The 22,908-nt window shown below is 34.2% G+C and overlaps 1 protein-coding gene across 1 annotated transcript in view; it reads right to left on the bottom strand.

Moving 5' to 3' along the window:
* The window catches only part of LOC149785039 (tyrosine-protein kinase BAZ1B-like), a 97,866-nt gene that overhangs the window by 47,820 nt on the left and 27,138 nt on the right, over positions 1-22,908 (bottom strand). The window contains exons 9-15 of the mRNA XM_089978745.1: positions 20,737-20,918; positions 17,876-18,034; positions 15,658-15,766; positions 13,039-13,207; positions 6,633-6,736; positions 4,359-4,502; positions 1,739-1,896 (exon numbers count right to left, since the gene is read on the bottom strand). Of these exons, the coding sequence (XP_089834871.1) occupies positions 1,739-1,896; positions 4,359-4,502; positions 6,633-6,736; positions 13,039-13,207; positions 15,658-15,766; positions 17,876-18,034; positions 20,737-20,918 (1,025 nt within the window). The remainder of the gene's footprint in view (positions 1-1,738; positions 1,897-4,358; positions 4,503-6,632; positions 6,737-13,038; positions 13,208-15,657; positions 15,767-17,875; positions 18,035-20,736; positions 20,919-22,908) is intronic.

Here is a 22,908-nt window from a genome sequence, read left to right as displayed (position 1 = left end):
CACAACAGCAACAGGTATGTATTATTGATATTAATATGTGAAATGCTGACACTGTTTGCTAACCGCATTGAGCAAGGGGCAGCTGGTCACATGTTTGGTTCACAGGTGGAATGACAAATTATGCATTCCAAGGGGATCTAGGTTGAATTTCACCATCTTTCAGACACATGGTTATCAGAAGGTATTTAATGGTGCAACTTTATAGTCAGTATTTCAAGGATGAGATCATATACAAATACTTTAACAACCAATTAACTCAGTGTTGTTTGTTGCACTGGTTCCCTTTGATGCTGAGTGTAAATGATTTATCTTGACAGGTGTTTGATTTTTACTCATACAAGTGGTAAGCAACTACGTTGGTTGTCATCAAATTTCCTTTGTAATCTTTATTTGTGGAAACTGTAGTGGTTAAGCCACAAAATTAAATACCTACAAATATGAAAACTTTCAAAGACAATACCACAAATTTATGTACCTATGTTTTTTTTCTTTCATTCTTTCTTTCTTGACTAAAAACCCACAAAAAATGGGATAAAGAATCTACATTAAATTACTCTGCCTTTATTATCTAACTTGGGTAACTCCTCTTGTTTCCCCTTATGATACAGTACATATATAAAATCCACCACTGCATATTTTCTGATTTTCTAACAGGTAATATATAATAATGAACATAAATTACCTTAATGAAGTCCACATCTGTTGTAACAGGGAAATAAACCTAAAAATATCTTAAAGCTTTATGGTGAGTTTTAATAGTGATTAAGATCATTTTATTGTTGTAGGCCACCATTATGCTGAACATCCTAAATATACTGGTTATCTGATTTCATTCCACTAGATTGTTTACAACTGGAAGACCCAATCTATGTTCAGGGTATAAGTCTACTAAGGACAAGGCAGTCAAACTGCATCAAATGATAGGAAAATTCTGTTCACTCCTAACCCATCTTTTCTAAACAAAGGTTCTGATACAATAACCCTATCTACACCTTTGTTGATCAAACAGATATATTGGTGCTTTGTCCTAGTGACAGGTATTGGATTTCATGAGTTGCCTTCCTTAGTATGTAATACCAACTATCCAATAGTGTGATAAATTGTACATCAGCCAAAAATGGTGACGGCAATTGACCTGAAAGGGATACTTTGGAAGTTTAACATCGAAAGTATGGCTATATACCAGAGGAAAGCCATTTCAGGTGTACCTGAGTGAAAGGTATTTGTGCAAACACTGATCGGCAATGGAAATTTGCTTATTTATCAGTCCATCAAGTTGTGTGTTCCCTTTGTCTCGATCACATAGGAACAGTGTTAAAATCTGAAGAACATAATTTTCATTGGATGCTGTTGATTGCTGCCACATCCAGTGAAATTCTGAGACCCGAAGTACAGAAATATCTGCTTGATACATCAAGGTGTAGACAGGGTTATCACATCAGAACCTTGGCTAGTGAAGATGCTCCTAACCATACCGTCAGACAGCATTCTGATGCTTAAGTTTGTTTCCTCAGTAATTTACATTGCAGATTGCTCAAATTAGCTGACGTCATGATCATTAGAAATCTCAACTCAACTTGTGTAGTATGCACCAAAAACACTTTCCACCGAATAATCCCAATTCTCAGAGTTTAATCCTTTTGTCCGACATAGAGTAGGTAGATACGATTTATATAAACAGGTCCATCAGTGTAAGTATTTCTAACTTATGCAGAAACTGACCTCATACAGTACTTACCACAACTTGGAGGCCTCCTGTTGTTTTTCCTCCATGTAATCCTGTACAGAGTATGTGGCCATAATGCGGAGACACATTCCTTTTAAGATTTGCAGCTTCTGTACAGGTTCTAGCTGGTACATCTCTTTCGTCTCAAGAAGCTGGATCAGCTCTTCCGGCTGTAATATACAGCACACAAATTTATTGAGAGGGGTCTGGATGGTGCAGTGGTAATACACTATCTCTGCATTTTTCTGTAGTCTATGGTTTGATTCCCTGACAATGCTTGCTGATACTATTTTCAGAGTATAACACTAATTCCTCAAAGGATATGAAGTTTTATGCAGAAAGACTTGAACCAAAATGTTAACCAAGAATTATAGATTTCTATATATTTTTAAAATCCAGCAGAGCTTATTCTCACTGCACAATTCTTATTTATGAATTTTGATATAATGAAATTAACAATGCAAAAGCAATCACTGAAAATCTGACATTTGTGTGCAATGAGGTAAAATGACCTAAAACTATATTGCATGGTGGTATATCTGACCTTTTCAACAAAATGCATGTAGCCTAGGCTCTAATTAAAAAGAAAAAAGTGCTAAAGTCTGCATCTTGTCAATTAAAAATCAATTTTTATCTACAGTGGAGTAGAATAAAATCCTGTTGTTGGGAACAATTTTCAATATAGATTCCTAAAAAGAAACAAAAATCATTTGTATAAATAAACTGTCAGAGAGAAAACTAGTGATGGAATGGTAATATTAAAACTGAAGCAACAGCAAATTCAGAACTGAAAATGAAACGTTTTCCAGTACATTAAATAAGTGTCAGGGTTTTCAATAGACGCATACACTCAGATTTTGATGCGCTAAATTTAAATATTACCCATTTTTGATGAGCGGAAATTCAAACTATCTTAATTACCCTTGATTTGCCACTGACTTAATTTCTTACTTAGAGTGCACTGTCCATAACAAATTTACAGTAGGAAGCACTGACGGACATCTGCTCAAGAACAGTTTACACCTTGACAGCCAATAATATTGCGCCAATGGAAGATATATATGAACTGGGTGGAGCTAACACTCAGGTGCAACTGAATTCAGTTGTATTGTTTTGAGATAAGGTTTAAAGTTTATCATAGAGGAAGAAACAATTATGACATGAATGGACTACCTTTTGATAAAATATCAAAATAAGTGTGTTTGGACATCAGATTATAATCAACTGTTTAGAACTGGAGCATATGGCAGCTCACAAAATCAGTTGCCAAGATGTGAACCAACTTTAATAATTTTATTGGAAATTAATATGCTTCCTTTGACAAATTTAAAAATTCAGAATCATTTATGACTTCACTGGATTCTTTTCTGATAAAATATCAGCGTTTGTTTGACTGAGCTTAAAATTATAATCAGTTAAACAAAATGGGAATAGCCTATATGGCTTCTTGTGAAGCCAGATTTCAGCGTGGGATTATGTTTTATTGGCGATTAATTTGCTTTATTCTGTAAATGTTTAAAACCTAGAGCGTTTTAATTAATGGATCATTCAGGAAAAAACTGAACGGATATAACAGTTAAAATCACAACAGCGCAAAGAAGTATATTTTCTGTTTTGTCTGAGTCTCAGAAACGGCCTGCTGGTGAATTTTCTGACCCTGACTCCAAAGAAACAGAAAGATATTGTCAGCTTTGAGAAGGAGGAGAGCCCATCTCCGAAATCTGTTAGAAAATTTAAGAACAAGTGGAAAAGTGAACTGACAATTATGTGATGTACATCACTGATATCTGAATAATAAATAACCTTCATAGTTGTATGGGTATATGTCTGCATCTAAAATGATTTGAGCAGATCACAAAAGAATATGTTTTGAAGTTAAAAATATAATAAAGTATAAAATAATCCTGTCAGTTTCATATACAATATATATATATATATATATATATATATATATATATATATATATATATATATATACATACATACATACATACACTGTAACACATAGTTAGAAAGAGAAACTTTCACAAAAATCAGATTATATGTTTCTTACAAAATACTGTAAAAGTATTTGTCATTATTCAGCACGAGACAATAAATCTTAAACATTTGTTTCCACCAATAATGAGGAACCACAGCTAAGAGCTCGTGACTGTTCAAAGAATTGACCCTCGAGATTTCAGTTTTGACTCTTGAGCTTTTAATTTTGACTCTTGAGATTTTGGAGTCAAGGGTCAACTATTGAGAACACTGAGTGTATAAATGTTTTGCCAGGTTATCTTATTGTCTTGCTTTTAGCATTTATAAATTTCACAAACATCTGTCAAACATTAATTTCCAGAATAAAATGTCTGGCAAGAGCCATTAAAATTTCTTGATCCTGATCAAATCAGTTTCACCCCAAATCCTAAATTGTTACACCTGATTCTTTTGAGCCATTTATAATGAAATTAGTTCTTTGGTACTGTCCTTCATCGGCAAAATCTCTCTCCTTGACCAACTGCTCATACTGCATCCCCTCTAAATCTTTCAGAAGTAAACAGAACTCTATACATGTGGCTTGTACCAGGAAAGTGTGAGAATGAGAGAGAAGATTAAATTCTGATCAAATTATCCTTAAGAGGGTGCATACCACTTCCTCATCTTCATCTTCTTCCTCCTCCTCTTCATTATTATGACTGGCATCTCTCTTGCGCAGACACAGACGCACCAATTCTGATGCAGTGAAAGGGTTTACAGGAATATCTGAGAGGGAAACATTTATTTCCTGGTAATCCTGGAAAAAAACATGGTAAAAACATCAGGATGAAGCTGCTAGTTCCTTTGCTGGACAAATTTAGTTTTTATCCTGATTCTTTAGCAGGAGTAAATTTTTATACCCTTAAACTGACTGACTGTCCTTAACTATATCTCTTCTTAAACTACTTTATGTAGAATTTCCCACCTGTGGTGCATATGCAGCTCAGACAACAACCATTTGCAAAATGTCTACAATTTTGGGGCCCCTCCCTAGGGTCTAAGGGAAGGGTTGAGAGATCAAAGGTAAAATATACACATATTGCAACTGCCCAAATGTTTTTATTTCCAACCAAACTTCAGGCAGTCATAGTGGGAGAACACATAATACATTAAGACAATTACAGGTTTGATTCCCAGGTCAAAGTCAGGATGGGGGTGGGGGTTATGAGTCAGTGTGTATGGGAATGTGTGTGTGACATCATACAGCATGGGAATTTGGGCAAATCATGGAAGTAGTTCTAGTTTACATACTGTTGTTAGGAGGTTAATAAATTTTCATACATAAAATGCACTGCATATGCAACATCAGGCTGATTTACTAAAGAAAAAAGACCCAATATGAATGCAAACATTGTCATTGAAACTTGAACATCTCAAATTTAAAACAATTTTTAAATGAATCATTCTAAATTTCGATGAACATATCCAAATGATTGAAAACTTCTCACCCTAACATCTAGTAAAAATGTGGGATATGATGCTTATCAGACAAACTGAGACAATCAGATGCATGTTCATCTTATTAATATGTGACTGATTATTAAACCTAACTGAAATCTAAGTAATATAAAGCCACATTCCAAGTGCGATCCAAACTGGGTCATAAATATGGTTATAACAGTGGTAAGAAGCAATAACTGATAGACAGACAAAGCATGCCAGATGCAGGGCCTTAACTTAAGTTCACGTGAGCTAACATCATGTACATTTTAGTATATCATCAGGAAATATGACTGACATGTACATGTGGCCTATTAAATCAAAGAAATGACCCGTTAGCAAAAAATGATATTTGGCAAAAAGAACACGAATGACACTCTACAGGCTGAAAAGATAATACAGTAATTCAGGAAAAGACCATTTTGTCTTTTCAACTGCACTGTTGAAACAATCTTTGATATTTTTGAGCAATAACAAGTTTTTCAAATTAGATGATGTGGTGGCCATATTCAGTGTAAGATTGGCAGTTTTTATTTAAGACATCGTTAAAAGTCTTCTGGTGAAAACCCCTTGTGAATATGATCATCCATTTAGGAATAGCAATAATAAGACTTTCAAGATGGACACTATAGTAGCCATACTAGATGCCAGGTCAGTATTATTTTCATTTAGGCACTATAAGAAGTCGTCTTGCAAAAACCATATGTCAATAAGGCTTTCCATTCAGGATGAGTAGCAACAACAACAGTTTCATTAAGGACTAACAAGACAATAATAAGTCTTCTTGTGAAAAGTGATATGACTTTCTGTTCTAAAGTAATGGTAAGAGTTAGTAACCATATTGGATGTCAGATTGACATCACAAGAAGTCTTTCCTTTGGTGAAAACCCATTACTGACATGATCATCCATCAAGAACGGGTAGAAATACGAAGATTTTAAAGATGGCTGTCATGGTATCTTTTAGTGAAAACTCCATGTTGATATGACCATCCATTCAGAAAAAGTAGTGAAAACAAGATTTTCAAGAAGACCACTGTGACGGCCATACTTGATATCCAAGTGGCACTCTTTCACTTAGGACCAACTAGATATCATAAGAAATCTTTAGGTAATAACCCCAACCTAATATGAATTTCCATTCAGGATAAGAAACAGTAACAAGATTTTCAATATGACTGCTTTATCGGACATCACATCAGCTCCAATTTTATTTCTGACCAAATAGCCATGGGATGAATGTGTGCATAAAGTTTCATGGTAATCAAATTAGTACAAGTCTGTGGATAGAAAAAAGGTCATCCATAAGCCCTTCTTATCTGTGACCGCCAGAGCTCTAAATTAAGTTCCAATACTGAATTCAGTATACACTTATCTCTTGTCTAAAATAGGCAATTCTCTTTTTTTTGGGGTTTTAAGAGGACATTAGATGTGTTTAACATGCTTACCTCCGATATTTTATCCTGAAGAAGTGTCTGAAGAAGAATGACAAGGACCCGAGACAAATAGGCAAACCCTTCTTTCCCTCCAGTCAAGGCTTTTATTAAGGCATCTGAAGAAAGAAAGGAAATTAGGCTAAATGGTGGAAGATCAATGAATCTCAGATAATTATGCACCACCATAACTGTTGTTGGGGTATATAGTACAACCCTTTTCCATGCATCCATCTCATCAAGTTCTGTATTTAGGTCGGTTTTTCAGGCACTATGGGGAAGTATTTGTGTTCCAAAATCAGACATTTACTATATACAGAGACTTGGATAGTGTGATATTTTTATTTAAATAACGACAGTAAATATTCAAATGTATTTTGAATATGTGCTATAGAGGTCATCTCACATACTTCATTACGCTTTTACTTTTCAACTGTTCATTCAGTTATTGTTTTCTCAGAAGACATTAATGTTTTCAAGGCATTTTAAATTAGCAGAATGTCTGTCACATAGTCTTTTTCTTAATGATATTGTTTACAAGGTTGGTTTGTTTTTCTTTTCCATTTTTCTTGTTTGCCTCTAAGGATCTTTGAGGCAGATAGCATATGCTCTCCTTTTATGTTTATGATAGCCTCTATGTAAAGATGCCAACGGGTACCCAGGTACTCGCCTGTTAATAATAACCTGGGTAACAAATGAACAACTGGCTACCTGTTTTTAAAAAAAGTTCAGATCGAGACACAGAATAACAATTACAGTTTGAGGTTGTGTTGTGTGCGCATTTATTCATCATCACAGGGGCTCATAAGGATGCTTACAATTTACTTGTCATTCTATTTTGATACTACTTACGTAGCGGACCAGTCTAGATTGAAAATAAACAGCACCAGATATCATTAACAAAACTGGGCTGTATCGATGTGACTGTTGGATGTTATATGACTGAAAAATGTTAGAGGAGAGGGATTTTGTTAACTTAAAAATATGTTGCACAGGACCATTGTTAAGGGACAAACCATGGCAGGTTGAGGATACAAGTCATCATTTGTGGACTTTACAACTATCTGCAAAAGTTGCTGTAGAAATGTAGACTAGTTAAAGTGAGTGATATGCATAAATAATTTATCAATTTCTTTTGTCTATACTCTTGTATCAACTACTGATCCACATGGATTTAGCCGATTTGTGGCAAAATTCTTTAACTGATAATCCAGATAAGTAGCAAAAATAAATGCAAGTTAAATAAAATAAATATGTACATTTTCATAGTTTTCTGTAATTATGGCATGTAATATATAGATTGCTCTTTTTATGCTCAGATTACACAATTTTGCCATTTATATTAGTAATAAATTATGCTTATACCTCTTTTGGGGGTTTGGGGGATTGGCATGTGTGAATCTTCAACAGTGCAGTTCAGATTTACATTTAATGCAATTTCCCTTTGATCAGGTGCCCAGGTAACCAATTGTTAGGTCTGACGTGTACCCAGTAGAAATTTCCAACAATTTTGACATCTCTACCTATATGTATAATTTTAAAGTACTTAAGTACCTGTTATAAATTTATTTAGCATTTTCCATTTTATGATTCTTTATTCATTAGATTCAGTGGCCCTTACAAGCTAATATTATTTCTTTCAGCGATCTTGCAACATAAATAAAGCTTCTAGGTCTAAGAGTCAATATTGCTGATACCATCTTTCTGTAACATAATGCTGAAATGGTGCATTTTGACAAGGTGTGATTTTGGGTGCTTTCAATAAATTCCCACTAATCTGGTGATGTAATTTAAATAATGCTCTGTGCTGCACAGGTAAACAACTTCAGACTACTGCTTGGAGCAAAGGTAAACCTCTCAATTAAGACCACTTTCTTAGGAGTACTGGTAAACCTCCCCACTAGAGATAATTCCTGGAGTACAGGTAAACCTTTCAATTAAGACAAATGCCGGGAGTGCAACCAAGCCTTTCAATTAAGACCATGTGACTGAATAAGGCAAGAAAATAATTTGGTAATGCCTTAGAACAATTTAGGTAACTGGTTTCTTAGATGCATAAAGTGATACCTAGGGTAGTTCATATTTTTCCTTGCTTTTTTTTTGTGACTGGGCAATAAATGCATCTTGCTATAGGTCACTTGTGGCGAGATACCCTTATAGCACAATGCACTGGTACTTTACCCCCTGTTCGTATATATTTTTTATCTGTATTTATAGGAGACATTGTCTTATGCGACATAGCGATTGCTTGTATCTTGTCAAGGAGTGTCTATACACTTACAACTTACTACAGCCATAGGAGTAAGTGTTAAATAATATACAAGTCACTTTTGTAACCATATATATATATATATATATATATATATATATATATATATATATATATATATATATATATATATATATATATATAATGTCTCCCTTCAATATACTGTCTTTATTTGTCATTCGTCAGATTTAAAACACTAGAAAATTGTTGGTCTGTTAAAATTTATCACTAATGGCTTTTTTTTAAACGTATAACAAGGTGGTAGCATGTATTCATGGATTTCCTCTCTGCATTTAGATTATTTATTAGGACCATCTTGGTATATTTATAGCTGGATGGATGGATGGATGGGCTGAAAGAATAAGAATGGTGAGGACAAGAGCTGCAGTGTGGCAGTGAAGCCACTGTATTAAATTCAACCAACAGTTTATCTGCTACATGACTGGAATTGTTGGATGGGAATTCTGGATTCTAGAGAAGGCTAAAGAATGCCGAACTCTGAATAAAAGCACTATACACTGTGTTGTGTTTATGAGGACATATGGTTGTGTGAACCATACTTAATATTCTTTGTATCCTATGGTTCTGTGAACCATACTTATGTTTTTTTTGGTATCATATGATTCTGTGAATCATGCTCTTTTTTCATCATATATACTGTGGATGTATGAACCATATATATATATATATATATATGTTTTCTTTTTATGATGTGTTTGGTATAGTAGTCTTGTATCATATGTAGTGGGTTTGTGAGTCTACTTGTGTATGCATTGTCATGAATATTTATTTTTTATTTCATAAACTTTGATTCACTCACATTGCGTTATCAGTCAGTCCAAAAATTTATTCTGTTTCAATCCTGTCACAGACTACTGCTTGGAGTACAGGTAACCCTCTCAATTAAGTTACTGCCTGAGGTACAGGTAAATGTCTTTTGTTAAGGCCACAGTTTGGAATACAGGTAAACCTAAATTACCACTCTCTTTGCTGGGGAGAGTTGGTCTGTTTCCCACAAAATTTTTGGGGGTTTTACAAGTCAGACGAGAGTGATGGAGGACAAATGTAATAAGAGCAAGATTGTCCAAAAAGCAGGCATAAGAAAAGGTTTCTTTGTAACATTAATGAGAGTAGATGGAAATAAAATTCAACTACATGACACAAAGAATTCACTATACCTTTGTTCTATGCTATAATACACATTTTTCTCAAAAAGTATGGGACTTGTCTTTATGACCTATTAGTGCAGACAAGACAAATATGTAACATGGGTGAATGAGATCACATGTGCGTTATATAATTTTTGAACAAATGAATGCAGTTTGCTAGTGTTGCGTATAACTAAATGCAGCCCTATTTCGTTTTACAGATAAACAATCATGAACAGAATTTGTTTTGTTTTTGTGAATTTAAATGAAACTTTCACAAACTGGCCATATCGAAGAATGGGAGCTAAGTGTTCTTCCTAAGGACATACAGTGGCCCAAGGTGCATGGTATTACCAGAATACCTGCTAGTGTACCATTTTCCCCCGTCATATGTATCATATACTTTTCATTGTAATGGGTTGCTAGTTTCTGTCAGAAATGTATGGAAATTCCTGAATAACCGTGTTATGACTTCATTGATATTAACAGCGTGTTTTCATCATTGATGACAAATTAGTTTCAAATTTTTTTTTTTTTTTATAAAACAGTTATCTATCATAAATTAATGATGAATATTACAAATAGTCATATATATGATCCTTCAATCACATGTGTGACATGTGTCATGTGTACCAACATAGTGGCCAAATGGAATGTTATGAAACATATTCAGGCAAAATTAAACTGTTTGAAAAATTTAGGATTAAAAAAGAAAAAAATACAATAAAACCAAGTATGTTATAGTTATGTATTAGTTTATGTAAATGTGTTAAAAATATTTTTTCCTTTATTAGACTGAATCATTCTAAGATTTTCAGGAGTTCACCGAACATGATATAATTACCACTATATATTTTCTATTTTGTTGAATAAGTTTTATGTTTACTGTCCCTCTTTGATTAATATCTTGCCTAGGTGTAGGCATCCCACTCAATGTTCCCTGCCTAGTATATTAATAGTGTAACTAGAACACTGTAGACTTCAGCATCAACACTCATTTTGTTTTATCAACAGGCTCTCTAGTGTCAGCACGATGCCTTTCATAGTATCAGCTATAGTGCAAGCTTAATCATCCCACTTTAGATGAAGCTTTTAGACTGTAACTTGTACAACGATCAACATACACATGGCAAATTCATGTACAAGGTACTTGCAAGTAATTTTTGGGGGTGGCGCTGTGATTTTCTTTTGAGCTGAATATTTTCTTTTCTTTTACCTCAAGATATTATTTTTTTCCCCAAATATCATAAATATCTTATGGTATTATTTTGCAAGATATTTTTCCAACAATTGACAGATTGAAATTAAATAAATGTCAGGCCCCTGCTCCAGAATACTGAATTGTTGGTTCCTAATACAAATGCAGAATACTGTGGTGCATATCCAGTGCATTCAGAAATACAGCATTAAAAAATTTGTCATAGTACCCAACTCTAATAGCGGCAACTGACCCTGACTGGCTTAGGCAAGTACTGAACCTACGACCCTTGGATCACAAGTTCAGCACAGAAAACATAAAAAGTACTATGAATGGTGGCTTTTACACTCATACTATGTTTAACAGATTTCTATGTAGGCACTAGAGGGATATGGCTAACTCTGGAGATTACTGGTCAAGATATGCAGTCTTGAACTGAACTTAATGTGAAGGCCCATTCTTTTCCTTATTATTAGACCTACCATAAATGTGACATTTAACCATTAGACCCCAGATTCTGTAGGTTTATTAGTACCTTATGTGCAAGCCATTCACAAAGTTTGGTGAAGGTACTTACTCTGGAACAAAATTTATTCATATAACCAATTATTTGCTACAATGATCTTGACCTTTTATCTTTTGACCCCAAAATCATGCAACCTCTTGAATACCCTAAGCATAAACCCTCCACAAACTTGGGGCAAGGTATGAGGTCTCAAACTAATTATAATGCTAAAATTCATTTTTTTTCCTTCATTCAGTTATGTTGACCTTTGACTTTTTGATCCCCAAATCAAAAGGTTTCTCTCTTACCCAGTGTGCACAACATCTACAAACTTTGAAACTTTTATGCAGAAATGTTTAATTCTTTCAGACACCTTATCCTTTGGAACCCCCCCAAATCAATAGACTTACACCTTAACCCCAGTACATGCCATTCACAAAGTTTGGTTCATGTCTGTGGTGTAGAACTAAGGTTATTTTGTGGAAACCATTCTTCTTTCAGTCGGTAACCATGACATTAAACCTTTTGACTTCTAAATCAACAAGCTGGTTCCTACTCCAACTACAAGCAACTGTTAACTTTTGACGTTGGTGTACTGGTATGAGTTTAACATTTTTCAGCAAATTATAGGTTTGACATCGTGGCCAGTATATTTGATGAAGGAAGAACCTTTAAGAACCAGTGACCCATAGGAAGCTATTGGCAAGTTTCTCACACACCCATGTTGGTTAAGCCAGTCTTGAATCCATGCAGGCAGATGTGAGATGTCAGTAATCTATAAAGGTGAGCACCTTATACCACTCAGCCTCCTGGGGTCCCAACTGTTGATATTAAAAAAATCTAATTATCTTGCTGAAACCAATTTTCTTTTTTCACATACTGTCTCGTTTATCTTTCACCTTTTGACCCCAAATCAACAGGGTTCTTCCTTACCCTAAATGCAACTATCTACAATGTTTGGCAACTGTGGATAGTTAAAACTTGAGTCGTTGTATGGAAACCATTTTTTCTTCTCCTTTCAGTCAATGATCTAGACTTTGGATCCTCAAATTTATAGGGATTTTCTATACCCTAAGTACAAGCCATCCACAAAGTTTGGTAACTATAGAAGTGGAGAACTTCAGTTATTGAGTGGAGATGAAATTTATTTTTAAAAAACATACACTCTACCCTATGCTTAGCATACAAAGAAAAAACTCCAAGACACTGAAATCTAGTACATAACAAAGCTACCAAATTTCAGTTAAAATTTATTTATGCTTTCAAAATAAGGGTGTCAACAGCGAAGGTATGTTACAAACCTGTATAAATTGGATACTCTTCATCAGGCATGAGTAACCCAGCATAGCAGGCAATAAACTCTGCTACCATAGCGACATCGCCAAATGTCTCATTAGGAAGTCCCTCTGGTGTGACTACCAGCTTGGGCTGAGGCAGTGGCTTCAGATCTAACTCAGTATCTTCGCATTTCTGAAATTAAGAAATTCATAACTGATGATTTGCCCTGTAATGAATTTCTCACCCCTTCATTCCCAAAATGATCATGACCTATGATTTCTTCACCCATGAATGTGAAATGCTTCATGAGAATGTACTGATGTTAACTGAGGATATAGCCATTTCATAAAGATAACAGAATCTGTGTGTGTGTGTGTGTGGGGGGGGTAACATAACTTTTCAGCATTCGATAGGCAATACATGGAGGAGGAAGAACCTGAGAAAACCTGGCAAAAACCAATGACACACTGACATGGCCATGTTTCGAGAAAACACAATTTTCAGTAATCTTAAGCAAAAATTAAAAATTAAAAAAACTTTCAGTCTATGCCTGTTACACGTAGTATGTATATATGGTAATCTGTCATGATTGGTTGTTGTTGTTGTGGGGTTTAACGCCATTTTTCAGCACAACAGGCTATACGTGGCGGCCAGTTGTCATGATTGGAACTGATATGAAACTATTCCTTGGGATGTTTACATAGCAGTGACTAAAAGAAAAAAGGTCAGTTATAAAACCAAAGTTTCAATTTAACTGGCTGACAACAGAAATTGGGGGGAGGCTACTACTGACCCCACCCCTTGCCCCAATGTGTGAGCGCCCATGGGACACGCCATTTCTCCCTGTGATACGCCTTATTATCCCCCAGGACAAGACCCTTTTTTCATATTCTGGTCAGCTGTGGCTAAACTGCAAAATATATAAAGGTTAGACTTGAGTACACAAGCATAAGGCCAGTGTGACTAATTAACAGTTAATCCTTTTCAATGCAATTATCTTGTCAAAAGGACTTCCCTTCGGACATCAAAGAAACCATGCTGTAAAATGTGTACATGGAAACATCAGCAATTGATTGGCAAATAAACAATGCCCTGTTTTGTTGTAACTTACAATGCCTAGGACTTCATTTTAACAGTTAAAATCTGTTTTTCCCACATTTAAATCCCACCTTATTTCCTTAGGTTTAAGTCTTAAGGCATGTAACAATGTTTACTGAATAAAATATTTATTCTGAATTAGTTCTTTGGGGCACATATAATTCGTGGCTTATTTTCTTTTATTCCTTTATTTAATTTATTCATGGTAATTAAACTTTACATATATGGTAGAGGAATGTCAGGCATTAACTGGCCGAGTTTCTTTGGTGGAAATGGAGATTGATTTTGTCTGCAGAGAAAAGTAGGTAACATTCACAGTGATCATTCATGGGATTTAAGCTAATTGGTGACCTTTCTTTTAAAAAAAATGTTTTTATTACTACAATTCTGTTGTAGTGTTTTAAAAAAATCTGAAATTTATGTGAATAATGTTTAATCTTAACGTTCTATTTACTGAAGAAAAACACTTGTGTGATATTTATTATTTTGTCACTACAATATTCACAAGTGATATAATATGGCATCTGTGGAATGTATACGTTTTATCTATTTATGTATGGTTTTTTTTTTCTTCTTCTGAGAAATGAAAATTGGCAGACATAATGTAATAATAGGGAGTTCTCTGCGAAAACTCGGGAGATAGTACGAGATCAGGAGGTAGGTGTGGAAATACCATCAAAATCGGGAGGTTTTTCTCCCAGCTTGAGTTGACAGGTATGAACTGTCCCAGCTTGTGGAATTTCAGTCAGGGCTAGTGAGTTTATTTAAGTCACCAGCCCTGGGCCTGGGCCTAAAAAAATTATTTCATATATATTTTCAAGATATCATATCTTCAGTGGTGGTGGTGGTGTGTGTATGTGTGTTTTGGGTGTAGGTAATGAATGTCATTTACATATAATACGATTAAACCTCATCCTTCTTAAATTTATTGCATTGTGGTAAATTTTTAATTTTTACATTGGGCACCATTACTTAATCCTTATCACATTTTTTCACAGCACACGATGTATAAGTATTTATTTAAAAATTACAATGCATTTTTTAAATTCCAAAATATGAAATATAAGCACCTTCTTACTGTTGTACTTTTCTGCTGTCAGCTCTTAAACACACTGTTAACACACAATTCATATAGTTATGAATATAACTCGGGAGCATATTCAACTTTTGAATGAGCAACCCAAATCTGGTCTCCCCCCTTTGCGTAATCTCCTGGGCAGATCAAGAATACTTTTGGACCATGACCATCTAAGCCATTGGGGACTATCAAGATCAGCCATGTTGATAAGATCTTGACTTGGTGGAGAACCTACCCCTAAAGCTGTTATCACTGATGGTGAGAGATTGATCTTTGTACCCTCACTAGAGGGTACAAATGTACAAAACCATGAAAATCAAGACCCACGAAAATAATGAAATAATGAAACCACTGTTTCGCAAGCTTGCAATGGAATTATGCCAAGAGGAATGGAATTCAAAAACTTTAACCTAAAAACTTCTGTCCAGTACATGCAGGGCTCATTTGACATTCAATTCTTCATTACCTTATTCAACTCCTTTGCTCTCATTCTACTGTATTCTCTGAATTTTTCTTTCCTTAATTCTTTCTTCTTTTTAAAATATTCTTCTTTTTCCACAGCACTCATGGCTGCTCTGAAAATACATTAAAAAAACTTTCCTTTCATTTATAATAAATTCACTGAAAAACAGCACAACACTATTTTGTTCTTAGTTATTCTTTTGCTCCTTTCCATTCACACCACTCCAGTGCTACAGGTCAATTGGATGCTGAAGAAACAACCTGCAGCATGCAACAAACAAAACTTTTCCTGAGGATCTGTATGCATGATCTCAAAAGAAAATCAATACTCCCCATGGGCAAGGTGTGGTAAGAAGAAAAGGAGCCCATGTAAAATTCTACCTGGAATAAAATTCAATGATCTGAACCTCTCCAAGCAAGGAAGATTAGACTGATCTATTTTCTAACAAGAGCAGCAAAAAAGACTTTCATGGAATTGTGTTAACAATGCTCAACAAGAAACTCAATAGCTTAAACAATGAGTATGTATAATATGTTGGGGGTGGGTGGTGTACATTATTGATTGCAGAATGGAATATATAAAAATACAATAATAAACAAGAATAACAAAAGGGTAGGAAGTACTTACACTGACACCAGTTACTATGGAAGGGATGAAACACAAAGCACTGCTCTGCCAACTATGTACTCAAAACCATAATCAATGATAATGGTCAAATATACATGAAAATGAAACAAGAATGATGGAGAAAATAACAAACAAAACACAAAAAGGATACAATTGACAGTAAATACACCAAAAGACTTAAATGATGAATTGTTGAGGTCCTAAGAGACGCATGTATAAATGCACAAGTTTCAAAGAAAAGAAGAAGTACGTTACGATTGCTGGAAGGGAACTAAAGTATCAGACTAGGATCAAATTTTGTTTTGACAAAAGTCTGGACCACCAATTACTAACTGGTAGTGGGAATAATGTTCTTAGATTAAGGACTAGTGCAAGGAAAATGTACAGCAATGCAATAAAAGCTGGTGATGTTTTACTGCTATTGAAGTGTGATGCTTTTCACAGAATCCTAAAGATGAATACACAAGTTATATCATATTGAAAGCATCAAGATCAAAATGATAATACCCTAGAACTGCATGACAAATACAGTCAAACAGATGCAAGATAGTCATTAACACGTGCAGATTTTTCACTTACAATCATACTCAACCATAATCTTGATGATACTGCATATTTACCAAGTTTGATCAATCTCCTATTACAAAACAATCAATATCAACAATGGTAAAAAAAACCCCAACAAAAAACTTCCAATCAGATGGTAGATAAGTTTATAAATATGCACAAGTCTTGCTCATAAAACATCATGCAACATCTTCACATTATACATACCAAGCCTGATTGAAATCAGAAAATAAATAATCTCTCAAGTGGTAAGAAGCTCAGCCAAATGAATACAAGATTACCTCATTAATGTGTACATATTGCTCATAATAAGGCATATTATATACCTTGATGATATAAGCCTATTCCAAAAGTTCATCAGAACAAGTCCAATCAAAATCAGATCACAAATACAGTTTTAGTGTTAGTAATGGGCACAGCCAATCACATACAAGATCATTGATGTATTGCATGTGAATCCCATGCATTGTTCAACTTGTGCAAGATCTTGATCATTAAAACCTCGATCATCAAATTTCATCAAATTGGATGAAAAACATTGCTTCCAGAATCCCAATGAGCTTGACCAATCAGCCAATGCAAGATCGCCATAATTGTATGCAAAATTTTGCCTTTATCAAACTCCGCTCTAAATGATACAAGTATATCTTCCAAACTTGGTGAAAATTAGATGAAAATTATGGCTTCTAGAGTGGTAGAATGGTCAGCCATTCAGATACAAGACTAATTATTATAAATTATTCATTAATAATCACATTATTATATGCATAGATCTCACTCATTATCAAACCTGTCCAAGATCATGATGATGTAAGCAAATATTCCAAACTTTGATGAAAATTGGATCAGGAATGGCCTCCAGTGCATTCTATAAAATTGGAAGTAACAAGCAAAGATCTTAAAGTAACATGGGTTTGGAGGTGCTCTCCTAATGAAGTATGGGGAAGTCCAAAAAGCCAGTTGTTCTAGTTTTAGAAGGGAAATGGGAATGGGAAAAATCTGAAAGGTTAATGAGAGAATCACTTACAGCTTTCTCTTTTCTTCCAGCCATTCCACCTTTTTTTGAATTCTTGTCTGTATTTCAGCAGGAAGCTTAGCTCGCTGGGCAGGTGTCAAAGTCTGGGCTGCCTTCATAGTGTAGAAGTTTATCAATGCTTTGTTTTCTGTCTTTAGCTGCTTCATTAACCTGGATGATGTATTAGAAAAGATCCACAAATGTACACATGGTCAGCTGTTACCCAGGGAAACAATGCACTCAGTGACAAACACACACAAACACACATTTGGATATTTATATTATATACCAATATCCAACTGATAAAATTGGCATCATCTGCTTTCATCTACGAAAAGCTATTAAAATTCACTATCCGTAGTTCTCAAAACATCTCTACAATTTGCCTAGCCTCGAATTCATTGAAAAAGGCCTTTGACCCTCACTTTCTTCTGGTGATAGTTTAAATTAATAAAGTCTCGGCAATATCTGCATGTATGGCTGTTTGGCAGAAACATTACTAATGACTCAATTTTCTGTCTATGTCTCTATGTCCACATTCTTCTGGATCCATGCCATTGGCTAAGTTGATTGCATGGGTCATGAATTAGACTGATCATATAAGCCAAACTAAAGATGACAATTTACCTCAGAAACTGGCAGACTAATAATAAAAAATGGATTAAGATGTGAATTAAATTGCATCTGCCAAATAATTTTTGCATAAATAAAATATATATACTTGAAATTATCAATTGCTAATGATTCTGAAGGTTCCCAGAGGGCGATCAGGTGATTATTTTCACTCAAAAAAGTCTAAATTTTAGACATAATTTCAACTATTTTAATCCCAATTTGGAGCACTGCAATATTAAAGACGTACTGACTACAAACATGGTAAGAATAAAATGGGTCCTTTGACATAAAAAAAAAACTTCCTATTATGAATTCTCCGATGCCAACTTTGGACTCCCAAAGACAAATTCAGCTGTAAAATACTTTGTAATAATGAATGAATTCTAAATCCGTTTTAATAGTATGGAACCACTGCATACATACTGTATTATCTTACAATTTGCAACTTTTTCGCTGAATGCATGTTATATTTATAATTCACTTTAGAGCTTCTTTAGTGCGGTGAGGCCTAGAGAATTATTTCATAGTTATTTACAAATTATATAACTGATGAGTCTAAAATTAATATTAAATATTACAATAAACTTGTTAACCTCTAAATTTTCTTCTGCAAATAATTAATACAGTTTAGAGCATGGGAAAATTTTTATATTAAAGATCTCCATGAAGAAAGAAAAAATGTCCTGATCATTTATATTTTTTATGATTCAGTTCATATTTTCTTGATTTATTCTTTTCAAAATATTTTGGGATAAAATATAACTTTCATATACACACTTACTTCCCCATATTAAGCTAAAACCACATCTACAGGAAACATCTTAACAGAAGACATTGTGGACAAGTTTATCAAATTTTAGTTCTCCATTGGTTCTTGTTTAATTGTCAGATATTACAAATTTCTATAAAGATCCAATCCTTATTACTTTACAATGTCATTTGCCCACTTACGACATCTCATAATTAAAAAAAGATAATGAACATATACTTAGATTGGTTGGGATGGGTGGGGTAAAACTAACTTCCTTTATACAATATGTACCTGCTACTAATGCATTGCATTCCTTTCCAGGACTCTAATCTCCTGCTCAAGCCAATTATTCCCTCTTCCAGTTAATATTGGAGTTAAAAGAACATGATCCCAATTTGGCTCTTTAATTACAGCCAACATAAGGGATATCAGCCTGTTGTGACTTGCATTAAAGGTACAGGCAATCTTTAAAATCATAACTAAAATCAGTTTTAACCCAACACATTTAATTTAATTTAATTTAATAGCAGTAAACATTGTCTACTACTACTACTACTGGATTGCTGAATTTACCAGTTAAGAGGGAGGCTGATAGTTTTTTAACTGGTATAGAAAACTATTGTACTTGCTCTCACAATAAGAGTGTTCACTACTTTAAGTGGGTATAGAACAAATCAACAACACTTTAAAAAAATTTTTTTAAAGAATAATTATAGTGATCTAATACAGCAGTCAGAATTTGTGGACTTTATGACCTTTCAGCAAAAGTTAAACATGTTATGTAGACTAAAGTGAATGTTGTGTATAAATAATTTATCATTTTATTATGTATCTGTATTCTTGTATTAATTCACATGGATTTAGCCAATTTGTAACAATTATTTTAATTGTTGATCTAGGTAAGTAGCAAAAATAAATTAATCTTAATTATATGGTTTCCTGTAATTATGGCATGCAGCACAAAAATTACTCTTTCTATGCTTAGATTGAACATTTCTGCCACTAGTATTAGTAATAATTACGTTTACACTTCTGGGGGGTGTTGGCATGTATGAACCTACAAGAAAGCAGCTCAGGTTCACATTTAATATACTTTCCCTTAGATCGGGGTACCTTGGTAATTGATCATTAGGACTGATGGGTACCAAGTAACCTTTCCTAAAAACTTTTTTACATCTTTTAGTAGGTATGTCACTGTGATGGAATCATGTGACATACTGAATCTGGCGAGATGTTAATTGATGAAAGCCAAGTTTTGTTATGGTACATTTTGTGTCATAAGCAATCAGTTAAAGTCTTCTGAAATTTTTGGACGCATCTGCGTACACAGATGAGATAGGAAGCTTCCCATCTCAAGATACAAACTTTTGGACCTAATGTTTAGTTGTACCAAAGTTTCAACTTAATACAAAGTTAGATGAATCTTATTGCTACTGATTCCTATGTCCAGCCATTTGCTCAATGCAGGAAATGCAAAATTCCCAACTTCATCCTCTTGATTACATACATCTGAATAACTGCTGGTGTGGATGGAGCTTTCTTTTTGTCTGGGAACATGTTACTCTTCTCTGGGGTCTTTTTGTTCTTGTCTGGTGTCTTTTTCAACTTTTCATCCGATTTGCCATCCTTCTCTGGGGTTTTCATTCCCTTCTTCTTTGACAGCTCTAAGAGGGTCATTTGTTTCAGTCCCTGTGTGAATAAATTAATAACTTGAAATCTGCAGATGTACATCTGTTTTTCATTCATTCATTAATTCTTCTGCCACACAGATTAGTTTAACCCAAAACACAATATAAAATCACACAATCTCCAATTTAAATAGTGTAGTTGAGTTGCACAAAATAATTCGTACACAAATACGTGAGTGAAGTGATACATGTCAAGTATCAATAAGGCAATTCACAACCTATGATATGATACATACTGATACATGTAAAGGATTAGAGGCAAATGACTAAAAATTATAAACCACTGAAAAGTAGAAGCAAGATTTATATGATAAAATACCATTTTGAATTTGAACCATTTAACATCAATGTGCTAAATTATTGATGCATTAACATGTTTGCGAGACATTTCAATGTAACAAATACAAGTATGCACATATATTGATATGATCACACTTAGAACATTTTCTTTTCTCCCATACTACCTGTAGAAAGCTAATAATGTCCTGTCTCCCCACCCCCAAAAAGAAATATTTATGTCAGTATATACTAGTGCAGTAAAGTAACATTATGAGGTAGAAATTCCACTGCGTTGCAGTCCAAGACAACTAAATTTTTGCTTTGGGTACTGAATTCCAGTTGGGCATCTAGATTTTGATAGCTGTTGTTTTATAATGACTGATGACTATGATGGAAACTCAATTTGTAAAACCTTATGCCATGTCTTAATTGTATAGTAAAGATCTGAACCCTACCTGGCAGAGTCAATCAAGTATAATAATAACACTTCCTGTTGTCATCAGGTATTTCAGCAATGATTAGGGTAATGAGAAACAAAACCTATCCCAAATGGAGATTCTCTTAAGCAACTGTTCTTACAAAGCCAAAAGCTGAGATTGTAATTGTTTTTAATCCCTCCAGAGAGTGCCTTTATCTTTATGCTTAGATATGGATGACTTCAAAAAACCAATTACTCTTTTATAATTCTATCTAAATGCATTATAATGTAAAGTACTAAAACTGCCATTTATGTCCGTCTTTTCATATTTTTTTTGGGAGGGGGGCTTGGAAAGTATGATGTAATTTAGATTACAAAAATAGATACTGTATTTGGTAATAAGCCTGATAAATTCATATGCAGAATGGGGGGGGGGGAATTACAGAAGATGAAATTAAGTCAAATAATGTATAAAATAAACAAGAAATTCAGTAAAAAGCAAATATTCATATCAGGTGCAAAGCTTGGTACCAAATCCTGTAAATATTTCAGTTACTACTTGAGCAGTGTGCATGCTCTTGAAATAAATGTAATTGGGGGATGGTTGTGAGGGTATATGTGTATTATAATCCGGAAAATATTACCAAAGAAACATTTTACTACATAAAAAAATTCTGTTTCTTCTTCAAATATGTTACCCAATGACAATACCTTTGGGGTACCTTGCAAAACCTCACGCTAAATACATTAATTAAGTAGCTAAAACTTACCTTCCCACATAGGTGGCAGTTAGAGTGATATCCCCTTGATACAAGGATTGACGCCAAAATCCTATAAATACTTTAGTTACTACTTTCACTTTTGTAAAGTAGCACACTCTCTACAGAGGCCTCAGAATCTAGAAACAAGTATTCTAAAAGTTTTATACCTTAAAGCAAGTTGGAAGAATGTTCTCTTCCAAGGGATATATTTATTTTCCAGCTTTTCTTGCTTCTTTCAATCCAATATAGAATCCTGTCTTTCCTTAAAATTATAACTTTGCCATCCTCACACACTTAGGTGCCCTAGTCAAAGACTCATCAGTCCAAGGAACAACATATGAAGGTAACTGACAAGGACCATAATTGTCAAAAATTATATAGACAAAACCTATAAAAGATATCTGGGTCTATGAATCAACTTTCTCATCAAACTGCATCAGAATATGTTGAATGGTTTTTTATCTATGCTGACTAACATCAACATCTCGTATAACAATATGAAACTGATTGAAAAGGCCATAGCTCTACCTTCA

The sequence above is a fragment of the Sinohyriopsis cumingii genome, chromosome 13 (assembly GCF_028554795.1).
Source record: "Sinohyriopsis cumingii isolate HCF-2022 chromosome 13, ASM2855479v2, whole genome shotgun sequence".
In the NCBI taxonomy this organism is placed as follows: domain Eukaryota; kingdom Metazoa; phylum Mollusca; class Bivalvia; order Unionida; family Unionidae; genus Sinohyriopsis; species Sinohyriopsis cumingii.
The sequence above is the reverse complement of the archived record's forward strand: the minus strand, read 5'-3'. Positions and strand labels throughout refer to the sequence as shown.